The 15,066-nt window shown below is 37.2% G+C and overlaps 1 protein-coding gene across 1 annotated transcript in view; it reads right to left on the bottom strand.

Annotated features, from left to right (window-relative positions):
• The window catches only part of APPBP2 (amyloid beta precursor protein binding protein 2), a 57,983-nt gene that overhangs the window by 23,026 nt on the left and 19,891 nt on the right, over window positions 1-15,066 (bottom strand). Inside the window, exons 3-4 of the mRNA XM_001918294.6 lie at window positions 12,342-12,493; window positions 9,826-9,949 (exon numbers count right to left, since the gene is read on the bottom strand). Coding sequence (XP_001918329.1) covers window positions 9,826-9,949; window positions 12,342-12,493 — 276 coding nt within the window. The remainder of the gene's footprint in view (window positions 1-9,825; window positions 9,950-12,341; window positions 12,494-15,066) is intronic.

Here is a 15,066-nt window from a genome sequence, read left to right as displayed (position 1 = left end):
GCTTCAGCGGCCCAGGGTTTCGCCAGTTCGAGTTCTGGGCACGGACATGGCACTGCTCATCAGGCCATGCTGAGGTGGCATCCAACATGCCACAAGTGGAAGTACCCACAACTAAAAATACACAACTATGTACCAGGGGGCTTTGGGGAGAAAAAAAGGAAAAAAAAGTAAAATCTTAAAAAATACATATATACACACTAAAAGTAAACTTAAAGGAAGAGAATCTCTCGCCTGCTTACAAGTTTATTCTTCCAAAAACTATTTAAGAATTTTGGAAATAAATGACAGACTGAAAGAGGAAGATTGAATAATAAAATAACGGATAATGAAATAAAAGGAAAATGGATAACAAAAATAAAGACTATTAGGTGTTTTGGGGTTTTTTTTGGTGAGGAAGACTGCCCCTGAGCTAACAATAGTTGTTTTTTTTTCTATTGTGGTGAAATACATAACACAAGATTTGCCATATTAACCACTTTTTTAAAAAAGATTTTATTTTTCCTTTTTCTCCCCAAAGCACCCCCCTCCCCGGTACATAGTTGTGTATTTTCAGTTGTGGGTCCTTCTAGTTGTGGCATGTGGGATGCTGCCTCAACATGGCCCGACGAGTGGTGCCATGTCCATGCCCAGGATCCCAACCAGAGAAACCCCAGGCTGCCGAAGTGAAGCGTGCAAACTCATGGAGCCGGCCCTGGTATTAACCGTTTTTAAGTATACAATTCAGTGGCATTATAAAGTCATACACCGCACAATGACATTTTGGTCGATGACAAACTGCATAAATGACAGTGGTCCCATAATACTAGTATCATATAGCCTAGATGTGTAGTAGGCTATACCATTTAGGTTCGAGTAAGTAGGCTATATGATGTTCACACAACGACGAAATCCCCTAACGACACATTTCTCAGAATGTATCCCTCTTGTTAATCGATGCACAAGTGTATTCACCACCCTGTTGTACAACCATCACCACTGTCCATTTCCAAAATTTTTCATCATCCCAAACAGAAACTCTGTAACAAACAATAGCTTCCAATTCTCCCCCTACAGTCCAGCTCCTAGTAACTTTCTTTTTTGTCCAAGGAAGATTCGCCCTGAGCTAACATCCATTGCCAATCTTTCTCCCTTTTTTCCTGCTTGAGGAAGATTAAGCCTGAGCTAACATTGTGCAAATCTTCCTCTATCTTGTATACGGGTCACCATCACAGCATGGCTGACGGGTGGTGTTTGCGATCCAAACGCAGGTGGCCAAGACGGAGCGAGCTGAACCTAACCACTACACTATGGGGCCAGCCCCTGGTAACTTTTGATCTACTTTTTGTCTGTATAAATTTGCCAATAGATATTTCTATGTAAGTAGATAATAGATATTCTATGTAAGTAGAATCATATAGTATTCATTCTTTTATATCTGGCTTATTTTACTTAGGATATGACTCTCTAGGTTCATCTACATTGTAGTACGTATCAAAATATTTCATTGTATACACATGACACATTTTGTTTATCTATTCATCTGCTGATGGATACTTGGGTTGTTTCCACCTTTTGGCTACTGTGAAAAATTCTGCAGTTAACACTGACATACAGATATCCATTTGTGTCCCTGTTTTCAATTTTTTGGGGGGAGATATACATATACACACACACACATAGAGGAGTGAAACTGCTAGGTCATACGGTAATTTTTTGTCCAGCTTTTTTTTTAATTGCTTTTTCTCCCCAAATCCTCCCAGCACATAGTTGTATATTTCAGTTGTGGGTCTTTTAGTTGTGACATATGGGATGTCGCCTCAACATGGCCTGACGAGCGGTGCCATGTCCATGCCCAGGATCCAAACGAGCGAAACCGTAGGCTGCCGAAGCGGAGTGTGGAAACTTAACCACTCAGCCACCGGGCCAAACCTGTTCAGCTTCTTAAGGAACCATCAAACTGTACTCCATAGCAGCAGCACCTTTTACATTTCCATTAGCAATGCATGAGAATTCCAATTCCTCTACATTATTGCTAACACTTGTTGTCTGGGCTGTTTTTTTTTTTAATTACAGCCATCCTGGTAGGTGTTAAGTGATATCTCATTGTGTTTGATTTGTATTTCCCTAATGATAAATGATGTTGAGCATCTTTTCATGAGCTTAATAGCCATTTATATATATTGTTTGAAGAACTGTCAAGTCCTTTATCTCTTTTGTAATTGGGTTGTTGTTGAGTTCTAGCTTTTTTTTTTTAATGAGGTCATATTGACTTATTCTGTAAACTTCAGGTGTAGATTATATTTCAGTTTCTGTACAGATTGCATCCTGTTCACCACCAACAGTCTGATTTTTATCTGTCATTATACAAAGGTGCCCCTTTACCCCTTTCACCCTCCCTCCCACCCCCATCCCCTCTGGTAACCACTAACCCGTTCTCCTTATCCAAGTGTTTATCTTCCACATATAAGTGAAATCATATGGTGTTTGTCTTTCTCTGATTTATTTTGCTTAGCATAATACCCTCAAGGTCCACCCATGTTGTCACAGATGGCACAATTTTCTCTTTCTTATGTCTCAGTAGTATTCATTGTGTGTGTGTGTGTACACATATATTTTATCCATTCATCCGTTGATGGGCACTTGGGTTGCTTCCACATCTTGGCTATTGTGAATAATGCTGCGATGAACATAGGGTGCATAAATCTAGTTCTTGATATATTCTGAATACTAGACTCTTATCTGATGTATGATTTGCAAATATTTTATCCTATTCTATAAGTTGTCTTTTCACATTGATAATGTCCTTTGAAAAGTTTTTAATTTTGATAAAGTCCAATTCTAGTTTGAAATGATAGTTTTACTTCTTTTTTTCCAATATGGATTTTTTTATTTCTTTTTCTTGTCTAACCGCTTTGGTTAGAACTTTCAGGACGATGTTGACTAGTAGTAGTGAAAGCAGGCATCCTTGTCTTCTTGTTCTTGGGGGAAAGCTTTCAGTCTTTCACCATTGACTATGATGTTGGCTGTGGGTTTTTCATAAATAAGGAAGTTCCCATCTATTCCTAGTTTTTTGGGTTTTTTTTTTAAAGATTTTTTTTTCTTCCTTTTTCTCCCCAAAGCCCCCCAGTACACAGTTGTATATTCTTTGTTGTGGGTCCTTCTAGTTGTGGCATGTGGGATGCTGCCTCAGCGTGGTTTAATGAGCAGTGCCATGTCCGCACCCAGGATTCGAACCAACGAAACACTGGGCCGCCTGCAGCGGAGTGCGTGAACTTAACCACTCGGCCACAGGGCCAGCCCCCCATCTATTCCTAGTTTATTAAGTGTTTTTACCATAAAAGGGTGTTGGATTTTGTCAAATGGCTTGTGTGTCAACTGAGATGATGTTTTCTGTTTTTTTAAGATTAACCTTGAGATAACATCTGCCGCCAATCCTCCTCTTTTTTTGCTGAGGAAGCCTGGCCCTGAGCTAACATCCATGCCCATCTTCCTCTACTTTATATGTGGGACACATGCCACAGCATGGCTTGACAAGTGGTGAGTAGGTCCACATCCAGGATCCAAACCAGTGAAGCACGGGCCGCTGAAGCGGAACGTGTGAACTTAACTGCTGCACCACCAGGCTGGCCCTGACATGATCATTTTTTTTTCCCTTCATTCTATTGATGCGGTGTATTGCATTCACTGATTTTCTTATGTTGGATCACCTTTGCATTCCTAGGATAAAGCCCTCTTAGTCATGGTGTATAATCCTTCTATATGCTATTGGATTCGATTTGCTAGTATTTTGTTGAGAATTTTTGCATCTATAGTCACAGGGGATATTAATCTGTAATTTTCTCTTCTTGTGATGTCTCTTTTTCTGGTTTTGGTATCAGGGTAATACTGGCCTCATAGAATGAGTTAGGAACTGTTCCCTCCTCTTCAATTTTTTAGCAGACTTTGAAAAGGACTGGTGTTAATCCTTCTTTAAATGTCTGGCAGAATTCACTAGTGATGTCGTCTTAGGCCATACTTTTCTTTGTTGGAAGGTTTTTGATTACTCATTCAATCTCTTTAACTTGTTATAGGTTTGTTGAGATTTTCTATTTCTTCCTGGGCCAGTTTAGGTAATTTACGTGTTTCTAATTTGTCCATTTCATCTACATTAACTAGTTTGCTGGCATACAACTGTTCACAGGATTCTCTTATGATTCTATCTATGGAAGGTTGATAGAAATATTCCAGCTAATGTTTCTGATTTTATTTATTTAATTCTCTCGTTTTTTTGTCAGTCTGGTGTGGTTTTAATTTTAAGTGGAGGAACAAAGCATTGTAAGATGTAACAGACAATGTTGGTCCCTAAACAGCCATTTTCTGCACCTCATGCTTGTTGGCAGAACCCTCATTTTGTTTAGGCATTAACCCTTCTCATAGGACTCAAGAGTAAATCATGATTAGTTTAAGACAATCATAGTGTAGAGAACCCATTCCGCTTGCCAGTGATTGATTCAGAGGTCACCAAATGACCTAGCTTTGGCTAATGAGACTCCAGGGTAAGTAGGCTGGGTGGTTTCTGGGAAAGGTTCCCTGTCATTAAAGATTAAAAAATGGTGCTTGGGAAGGGAGTCTTTCTTCTACTAGACAATGTGGAATCTCCATGTGATACCTCAAACCACGGCAGCACTTTTATAACCACTGGAGAGCAAGCCAGAGACAAAACTGGCACACAGAGGATAGAGGAAGAGACAGAAAAAACCTGGTTCCTTAGGGCCAGCCCCGTGGCTGAGTGGTTAAGTTCACAAGCTCTGCTTGAGCGGCTCAGGGTTTTCCCGGTTCGAGTCCTGGGAGTGGACATGGCACTGTTCATCAAGCCATGCTGAGGCGGCATCCCACATGCCACAACTAGAAGGACTCACAACTAAAAATACACAACTATGTACCAGGGGCCTTTGGGAGAAAAAGGAAAAATAAAATTTAAAAAACAAACCAGGGCCGGCCCAGTGGCACAGCGGTTAAGTAGGCACATTCCACTTTAGCGGCCTGGAATTCACTGGTTCGGATCCCGGGTGCAGACACAGCATCGCTTGGCAAGCCATGCTGTGGTAGGCAGTCTACATATAAAGTAGAAGAGATGGGCATGGAGGATGTTAGCTCAGGGCCAGTCTTCCTCAGCAAAAAGAGGAGGATTGGCAGCAGATGTTAGCTCACGGCTAATCTTCCTCAAAAGACAAAACAAAAAACAAAAACCTAATTCCTTGTTAAATCCATGAATTCTGAATTAACCTACCATGGGGGCACTCAATATTGTATTCTTTTTATTAGATTCTTTATATTTTAGGGTACACTGCTTATGTAGATAGCTGCTATCTTATTTGCTATACATGGGTTCATGACCTTTTTGTGGATTGTACATTTTATTATTAATATCCCTTTTGTATCAACGAATGGTTTTTATCCTGAATTCTGCTTTATTGTTAATATTAATGTTTGGGGGTGTTTTCTTTTAACAATATACGTTGGATTTCATTTTTTCACCCTTTGGTGGGGAAGATTGTCCCTGAGCTAAGATCTATGTCAATCTTCCTCTATTTTGTATGCGGGACACTGCCACAGCATGGCTTAATGAGACGTGTGCAGGTCCATGCCCAGGATCCAAACCCATGAACCCCAGGCTGTCAAAGTGGAGCATATGAACCTAACCACTACACCACATTTTTTAATCCTCTCGGCAGCTGCTATCTTCAGATAGAGGAATTGAGCCTATTTACATGTATTGTGATGATAGCTGTACTTAGTTTTAATCTTTTCATATTATTTTTCATTTATCATTAGTTACCTATTTTTCATTTATCACACTTAGTTATTTCCTCTATTTTCTTTACTTATATCTAGCTTGGATGGGTTTCCAATCATTCTTACACCTACTCCCACTACCCTGTTTTGGAATGTCTATCATATTTTGCCATTACACATCATTATATATCCATTCCTAGCACTGATAATGTTTGAACATTAAGTAATGATAGTCATTCCTACTTCATTTACAAAGATGAGAACTTTATAAACACTTTGTTGTACTAGTACATTTTCCCAAATGTGCATTTTTTAAAGATTGATCCTGAGCTAACACCTGTTGCCAATCTTGCTTTTTTCCTCTTCTTCTTCTCCCTAAAGCCCCCCCGTACATAGTTGTATATTCTAGTTGTAGGTCCTCCTATTTCTGCTACGTGGGATGCCACCTCGGCATGGCTTGATGAGAGGTGCTAGGTCTGCACCTGGGATCCAATCTGGCGAAACCCTGTGCTGCCAAAGAGGAGCGCGGGAACTTGGTCACAGGGCCAGGCCCCTAATATGTGTATTTTTAAAATAGGCTATCATATAGGCACCCAATGTAAACTAACCCAAATATAATAACATAAGCTTCCATTTTCCATCCAAAAAGTTTTTCGGCCAACTTGAATATATCAAGTTTAGGGATATATATGATAACATTTTTAACTTATAATATTTAAATCTTTATGTTACTCATAAATATTTAAATTCTAAATTAAATTTTCAAAAATTGCTTTTCCTTCTTGAAATTTATGAAACAATTTTATTCCAACTATTCACATGCATCTTTAAATATTTATCTTCATCATCATCATAACTACTTTTTGAGTCATTTGCTTTTCAGAGTAAAACATTTTCACTTGTTTTAAAATCAGCACTTTTGAGTGCAGTATGATGTCACCAGAAACTTATCCAAAGGTACCAGCAACCATTTGTAAAACAATAGGACTGCTGGGCTTTTTGATTCCACCTACAGCAAGTAGACATTCAAAATCTCCACAACCAAACCACTTACTATATCACATTTCAAAGTAATATTCAAAAAGCCAGTTAATAAAGACATCTAACACAACTATAAGGTTATTTAATGACCTCCAGAATAAATGTAAATGTGTTAAATTCCATCACTTCCTTAAAAAGAAAACTCTGCCAGTGGTCTCCAAGAGCTTACTGACACTGGCACTGGCTGAGTTTTCAGGCTAACATTTCTTTCTCAAATAGTAATTTGTTGTTCAAAGTAACAGACTTGAAAGAACATCAAACAGCATGAGGGACTTTGTAACCTAACTCTCTTTACTGAAGGATAATTTTCAGGGAAAAAGGAAAAAAACCTTACTTACATTTAATAGTATGTGGTAACTGAGAATTTCTGTTTTATGTTATTCCTAAAATTTGTTTCATTTCCAGTTTGGAAAAAATCCTTACTAAGAAATACTACAAATTCCCTGTTTGGCCTTCATTCTCTTACTATTCCATTTACATATAATCAAATATTACAATATTCACTGCTTACCACTTTTTGTATACTATCCTTGGGATTTGTTATTATTAAACTTTTATTTAAGGGCCAGCCCCGTGGCTGAGTGGTTGAGTTCGAGTACTCTGCTTCAGGAGCCCAGGGTTTTGCCAGTTCGGATCCTGGGCGTGGACATGGCACTGCTTATCAAGCCATGCTGAGGCGGCATCCCACATGCCACAACTAGAAGGACCCACAACTAAAAATATGCAGCTATGTATCAGGGGCTCTGGGGAGAAAAAGGAAAAATAAAATCTTAAAAAAAAAAAGAAGATGCTCTTTACTGCTTCCATGCCAACCCCAGATTAGAAACCGGTTTTGTGAAATTAAATTAAAAAACATACTCTTACTCTTACATCAGGCTCAAGGTACCTGAGATTGGCCAAAGGATTTCATTAGTATTTTTCCTCCAATTCAATGAAAAAAATGGTTAATTAATCTCCCAATTTTTCTGCCCTAAAAAAAGCTAAGTAACAAAAATTTAGCCTTTTTTCCAAATAATACCAAGGAGATGACAAAACTATATATTATATGTTATATTAAATACACCTATAACGACCAAGAATTTGGCAAGTATACTTGTGTAGAAACAAATTTTATTTTGAAATTTCAAATTGATGAGAACAAAATGTCTAGGTATACAGGCAGTCTACTAGTATTATAAATAGTTTTGTTTCTTGGTCCAAGTATTTTTCTAATTTCATATGCGCCTGTTCTGAAGACAGCCAGGACAGTCACTGTATTGACAGTTACCTATGCAGTATTCCCCTCCCCTCCCTTCCTTGATATAGACCCATTAGTTTATTCAGGGCAGCAATATGCACAATTGAAAATGCTTTGCTTCCCAGAACACCTTACATGAATTGGAGAATGTACAGAATGTATCCCAGTTTCCCAGTTTCAAAAAGATAGGGCTGGGCTTCTGGGAAACTATCTTTTTGACTGAAAAAAGAGAAAAAGAAAAAGCATACTCAGTTGGCATGAGGCTTTTGACCTTCTTCTCCCTATAACACTTGCAAACATAATGATGTGAGCTACATGCTAAAGATGACAAAATAGGAAGGAGAGAGGGAGCCTTGGTCCTGCGAGAAAACTAAATCTTTTGGCTACACTAAAGCAAGATTTATATAGGAGCTTGAAATTAGACAGACAGAAGAAATGTTAGCTATCTGGGTAAAATAAATCCTCTGATTTTATGCATAAAAAGCAAGCAAATACAAGAAGAAAATGTTTTACCTTTTGGTCAAGAGTGCTACAAAGAGGAATCTACAATGAAGTCACACAAAATGGTTTTTCTGTTCCAAATTAACTAGTTCATATATGCAGAAACATTTAACTAGCCCTCCAATCCCATATGAGATAGTCTAGTCTCCTACTCCTACAAAGATAGAACAGGCAGAAGAGGGGAGGAAAGATGACACAGACATTATTTTTATCAGTACTACAAATTATAGGTCCAAATACCAATCCTTTATAGTTTCTGCACTCAAGTATTCTTATAATTTACTGTATCCTTCTAAAATATCTGTGGGAAATTATCACAAGCTTCTAAAATATTATTTATAATTAAGTTTGCACATTACAAAATTAACTTCAGGACTTGAACGTGTGTGTGTTTGTCTAACACAGGTAAGCCCTGTATAAAACAGAGTAATGACAACTTCAAAAGACTGAACTCTTTGAGAGAGCTTTAGTCAATTTTAGCTTAAACCAATAATGGTTTCATACAGAAGAATCTATATACTAGCTCTGAAAGGGTTCAGATTTAATTAACTCATCTCTAAGATACCAAAGAAATATGATCCTTTATTCAATAAAAATAAAAGACTATAAATTCAGTAAATTGACCAGACTTTAGTTAACTCAGGATGAAGAATTTATTTTCTTAACTTTATTTTGATTTCCCTTTAGTTTTATAAAGAAAATCCTCTTTAAGAAATGTCAAATCAAATTGCAGGAGAGAACCAACCTATATGAAAATAGCTAAAATTAAATGTGACGTGCAGAAAAAATAAGGACAGTAAAGGCAAAGAGTTACTTCTAGATTTGTTTGCCTTTCCTTTAAAGTGCACCTGCTTAAAAAATGTATTTTTAAAGAAAACAGTAATTTATACATAAAATACTAATCTTGCTATGCACAATTCTAGAAATGTAAATGGAGTAAGGGTAAAAAAAAAAAAAACACCCCCCAAAAAAGTGTATTCCTTTTCCTAGCATCCAGTGCCGACGGTAGTTCCTGGTACATACTAGGCATTCAATAAATATTTGCTAAACGAATGAACAAATAAGCTCTATGAAAAAGCTTTTACAGTCTGATTCATAACAGTCAAATCTAAGCTAAGATGTCTATAGCAAGTTAACCATATTCTAAGGATGACAGACAGGAGGCCAGAGGAGTGAAAGTGTGACATATAAATATCACCTCAAAGGATTATTCAAATGTTGGAGTACATTTACAAAGGTGAAAGTATAAAAGCCACTAAAAACCCTTATTTGTAGGATCTATTCCAACTTACCTCACACAACATTCTACTGCACGAAACCAATGAAGCATCTCATCATGTAGAGTACACAACTGAAGGCAGGACAGAAAAACTTTCTCAGCATCACTGTACCAGCCTGCATCTGAAAGAAAGCCACCTAAAGGACAAGAAAAACCAGTAACTTTAGATAACTAAATAAATCACTTAAAAGCTAAAATGACATGCTTATAATGAGTATTATCTAAAATGAAAAAATGCATAACATTAAAATCCTGTGTTTGGCACAAAACAGTCCGTTTGCAAAAAACAAAAACAAACAAACCAAAAAAACCCTTTCACACGAGGGGAATTAGATCAAAGTTGAGACCTTAAATAAGGAGTCAGGAGCTTTAACCCTCCAAGAATACGCTGTGGCCTAAGAGTTGACATTTTCCAGTAAATTAGCCACTATATTCTAATGATTTTAATATTTCCATTTTGCAGGGTAAATGTAACTTTTCCATCTCCTCAAGCTTCTAAATTTTAATAATTCCAACCTCACCCCCAGGTTCCCCAAGGCCTAGGTGTAGCAGTTGATGCCTGCAGTTTCAGGGTCCATAATACCCTAGTGTTCCTTTTTTGTCTTTTCAGTTCTATAATAGCTGTTCAAAAATCTTTATATTAAATTCCATCTCTATAACAGAGATGGATCTTGAAAACATTATGCTAAACGTTAAGAAGTCAGTCACAAAAATCATATATCTCCTGAGTCCATTTCTATGAAATGTCCAGGATAGATAAATCTGTAGAGACAGAAAGCTGCCTGATGGCTGCCTAGCGCTGGAGGAGTTGGAAGGAAATGCAGAGTGACTGCTAATAGGTTTCCGTTTCTTCCGAGGGTGATGACAATATTCTAAAACTTACTGTGGTGATGTTTTCACAACTCTGAGCATACTAAAAACCTTTTAACTGTATACTTTAAATGGGTGAATGATACGGTATTTGAATTATACCTCAATAAAGCTATTATTTGAAAAGTTATCTCCATCACTGTATACTTATGGTATGAACTTTTTTCACTGTTTTGGTAATTTTAGGATCAAGACTGATAATATAACCATGAGTTTGCCATCACTGTATACTTATGGTATGAACTTTTTTCACTGTTTTGGTAATTTTAGGATCAAGACTGATAATATAACCATGAGTTTGTCAGGACTTGGTTCTATCTCCAAAATATTTCTTCAATCTGGCTCATTATAATCGCCACATTGGTCTAAGTGTTTGTGGAGATGACAGAGGACCTCCATAAACACTAGCCTTCCTGCCTTTCACCTTCCTTGATAGCAAATTTCTCCCACAGATTTCTACATGAACATCTAGGACTAAAGGGATGTCAACTTTAACATTCATCAAGATTACAAACACTACTGTTAGATATTCTTCGGTCACAAGTCTGCTGCAATTTATATTCCATGGGACTATCAAAAGGTAAATGCTGAGGGTTCTTCTCAGGAAAGAATGTTCTGAAAACTGTCTATGACCACAACAAAGAATTATTCTAAGACTGAAGGAAATAATCATGAAAATTTTTTGACAAAGTCTATGAGCACACACGTAAGAGGAGAGAAAACAAGCACGTGCACACATTAATGCAAGAAGTTAAAAATGAAAGGTAGCCTGTGGTGATGGAACAGTCTGGTATCCTTATGGTAATGATGGTTATGTGAATCTTTACATGGAATCAACTGCAGAGAAACACACACACACACGCACACAAATGAGTATATGTAAAAACCAGTTAAAATTAAATAACATCTGTTGTCTAGTTAACAGGATTAAACCAGTGTTAATTTCCTGGTTTTGACATTATCTGTGAATCTACAACCATTTCAAAATAAAAAAATTTTTTAAAAAGTAACAACTTTAATAAATAATTCCCTGAAACATATTTATCTAGGTAGGTTTATGAAAACCATATAAAATGTTATCAAATAGTAAACAGTATTTCTCTGTATGTATAGCATACAAAACCTTCTCAGAATCCTTTTCCATTTATGTTTTCAGCATTCTCACAACATCCCAATGAGGAAATAGAGAATTACTCTCATTTTAAAGATGGAAAAATTGAGGCCCCAAACAGATTACGTCTCATGTCAGAGCATATAGTAAGCAGGTTAAAAAGAGTGGAGGCAGCACGACATGGTAGACAGACAGGTGGTTTGGAATCACACAGATGGAGGATTCTAAACTTAGCCCTACTTCTAGTTAAGCGACTTGAGCAAGTTACTTAACTTTTCTGAGTTTGTTTCCTCATTTGTAAAATGCTATTAATACCATCACATCACTGGAATGCCATGAGAACTTAGAAAGATAAGTATTTAAATGGCTAGTATAGCGCCTGGTGCAAAGTTAATGTTCAATAAGTCACACCTAGTTTTTCTGATGTTTTTCCCATAACTTCCTTATGTAGACTTTGTGAACGTCCTGGGAGAATCCTTTATTGTTAGCATGTTCAATTCTGGGTCATGTCACAGGACAAAACAGTCCTCTATTTTATCATCACTTACCTAAAACAAAGCCAACCTGAATGGCTTTTTCCTTTACTGCAGCATCTGATTCTGCTATATAAGAGCACCGTCTACTAAAGGAGTAGGCCAAAACTGAAGCAACTTTTACACCATGATCCATCAAAGCCTGGAAACAATGATGAAGCAAATGTCTGAAAGAGAAGGAAAAGGTCATTTTATAGAGGTAAAGTATTTTGGCCTTTAAGAAAGTGTAGCTTCTTTTGCTTTTTTTTTTTTTAATAACAGTGCCGTTATTTTCCATGATGGAATAAGATAAAAAGCTTATTGTCTTATGAATTACAAGCCCATAATAATTCACAATTTAGCCTAATATCTTTACTCTGTGGATCACTGAGTGATCCTGTATGTGTAAACTGATGGCAATGAAGGATAAAACCTTTCTTTTTTTAAATATTTTTTTTTCCTTTTTCTCCTAAAGCCCTCCAGGACATGGTTTTGTATTTTTAGTTGTGGGTCCTTCTAGTTGTGGCATGTGGGACGCCGCCTCTGCATGGCTTGATGAGCAGTGCCATGTCCGCCCCCAGGATTCCAGCCGGTGAAACCCTGGGCCGCCCAAGTGAAGCGCGTGAACTTAACCACTAGGCCAGGGGGTTGGCCTCATAAAACTAACTTTTAACATCAGTATTAAAAACCTAATTGGGGGCCGGCCCGGTGGCCAAGTGGTTAAGTTCATGCGCTCCACTTTGGTGGCCCAGGGTTTCACCGGTTCAGATCCTGGGCGCGGAAACGGCACTGCTCATCAGGCCATGCTGAGGTGGCGTCCCACATAGCACAACTAGAAGGACCCACAACTAGAATACACAAGTATGTACTGGGGGTCTTTAAGGAGAAGAAGAAGGAAAAAAAAGATTGTCAACAGATGTTAGCTCAGGTGCCAATCTTACTTAAAAGATCCAAAAAACAAATTGTCTTATAATTCAATAATTCAATTAAAAAATGGGTGATGGATTTGAATAAAGATTTCTCCAAAGAAAATATAAAATAGCTAATAAGCACAAGAAAATATAATCAACATCATAAGTCATCAGGGAAATAAAATCAGTATCACAATGAGACACCACCTGCTAGGATGGCTATAATAGCAATTTTTTAAAAAAAGTGACAGCAAGGTTATGGAAAAACTGGAACCCTCATACATTGGTGGTAGGAATGTAAAACAGTGCAGTCACTGTGGAAAACAGTTTAGAGATTACTCAAAAAGTTCAACGTAGGGTTATCATACGTATCCTAGTTATATATATGAGAACTAAAAACATATCTACACAAAATCTTGTCCATGATCGTTCATAGCAGCATTACTCCTAATAGCCCAAAGGAGGAACAACCCAAATGTTCATGGAACAGATAACTAGATAAACAAAACATATCCATACAATGGGAAATTACTCAGCCGTAAGAAGGAAAGAAGTACTGATACAATCAATAACATGAATGAACCTTAAAACATTCTGATAAGTGAAAGAAGCCAGTCACAAAAGACCATATATTGTATGAATCTATTTATATGAAATGTCTAGAATAGGTAAATCCAGACACAGAAAGTAAATTAATGGTAGGCCTGGGACTGGGGGTAAAGGAAATAGAGAGTGACTGTTAATGGGTACAGGGTTTCTTTTTAGGGTGATGAAAATGTTCTAGAATTAAGATAGTGATGGTTGCAAAACCTTGTGAATATACTAAAAGTCAACGAATTGTACAATTCAAAACGGTGAATTTTACAGTAGGTGAATTATATCTGAAAAGTTTATTAAAAACAAAATTGTAAATAATAAAGTCACTGCTTTGGATAAAGGGGGAAAAAGTCAAACTACATGCTTTTAGTTCCACAAATATATTAAACAATTACCAATGGATTTGGACTAAGTGAAAGATAACCTAAGAGATTAAAGAAAAGTATTCCACTAAATCTTTACAATGGCCATGTTTAGAACTGCATAAAGAAATTCAAATCCCAGAAAGCTAAACTTTCCTTTTTTCTTTTTTAAAGATTTTATTTTCCTTTTTCTCCCCAAAGCCTCCCAGTACACAGCTGTGTATTTTTAGTTGTGGGTCCTTCTAGTTGTGGCATGTGGGATGCCACCTCAGCATGGCTTGATGAGTGGTGCCATGTCTGCACCCAGGATCTGAACCAGAGAAACCTTGGGCCGCCGAAGCAGAGCGTGCAAACTCAACCACTCGGCCACGGGGCAAGCCCCTAAACTTTTCTTAAAGAAAATTTTCTGAAGTTTTTCTATAGCCCTCTCAACTATTATTTTTTTTTTTTACAGATTAATTTTAATTAATCAACTAAGAAGTTTCTCTATAGGCTTAGCACACAGGCCCATTTCGAAGTTATCCCTGAACAGTGAAATCATGTTAATTATTTGTCTATCATTTTATCATCCTTTTCTAAAATACAAACTCCATGAGGAAGAGATGCTGTAGATCTTACTCATACCCCCAGCATCTAGAACTGTACCTGACATATACTAGGCGTTCAACAAGTATGTACTTAGTTAATTTCTTGTACAAATGAATCAACTTGGCAATATTCATATTAGAGATTAGCAGTATTTGGTAAAACTATTTTCCTAGACAGGTACAGTTGGGAAAAAGAAATGGTATTTAAAGCAAATTTAGGGAAGAACGCTAAGGAGAGCAGCAAGTACAATCAAAGGCCATATCACCTACACCTACATGTGGTTCCTACTACATAAAAGCCACA

This window comes from Equus caballus, chromosome 11 (assembly GCF_041296265.1).
Source record: "Equus caballus isolate H_3958 breed thoroughbred chromosome 11, TB-T2T, whole genome shotgun sequence".
NCBI lineage: Eukaryota > Metazoa > Chordata > Mammalia > Perissodactyla > Equidae > Equus > Equus caballus.
Note: the sequence above shows the minus strand (reverse complement) of the source record. Positions and strands in the feature narration are given on the sequence as shown.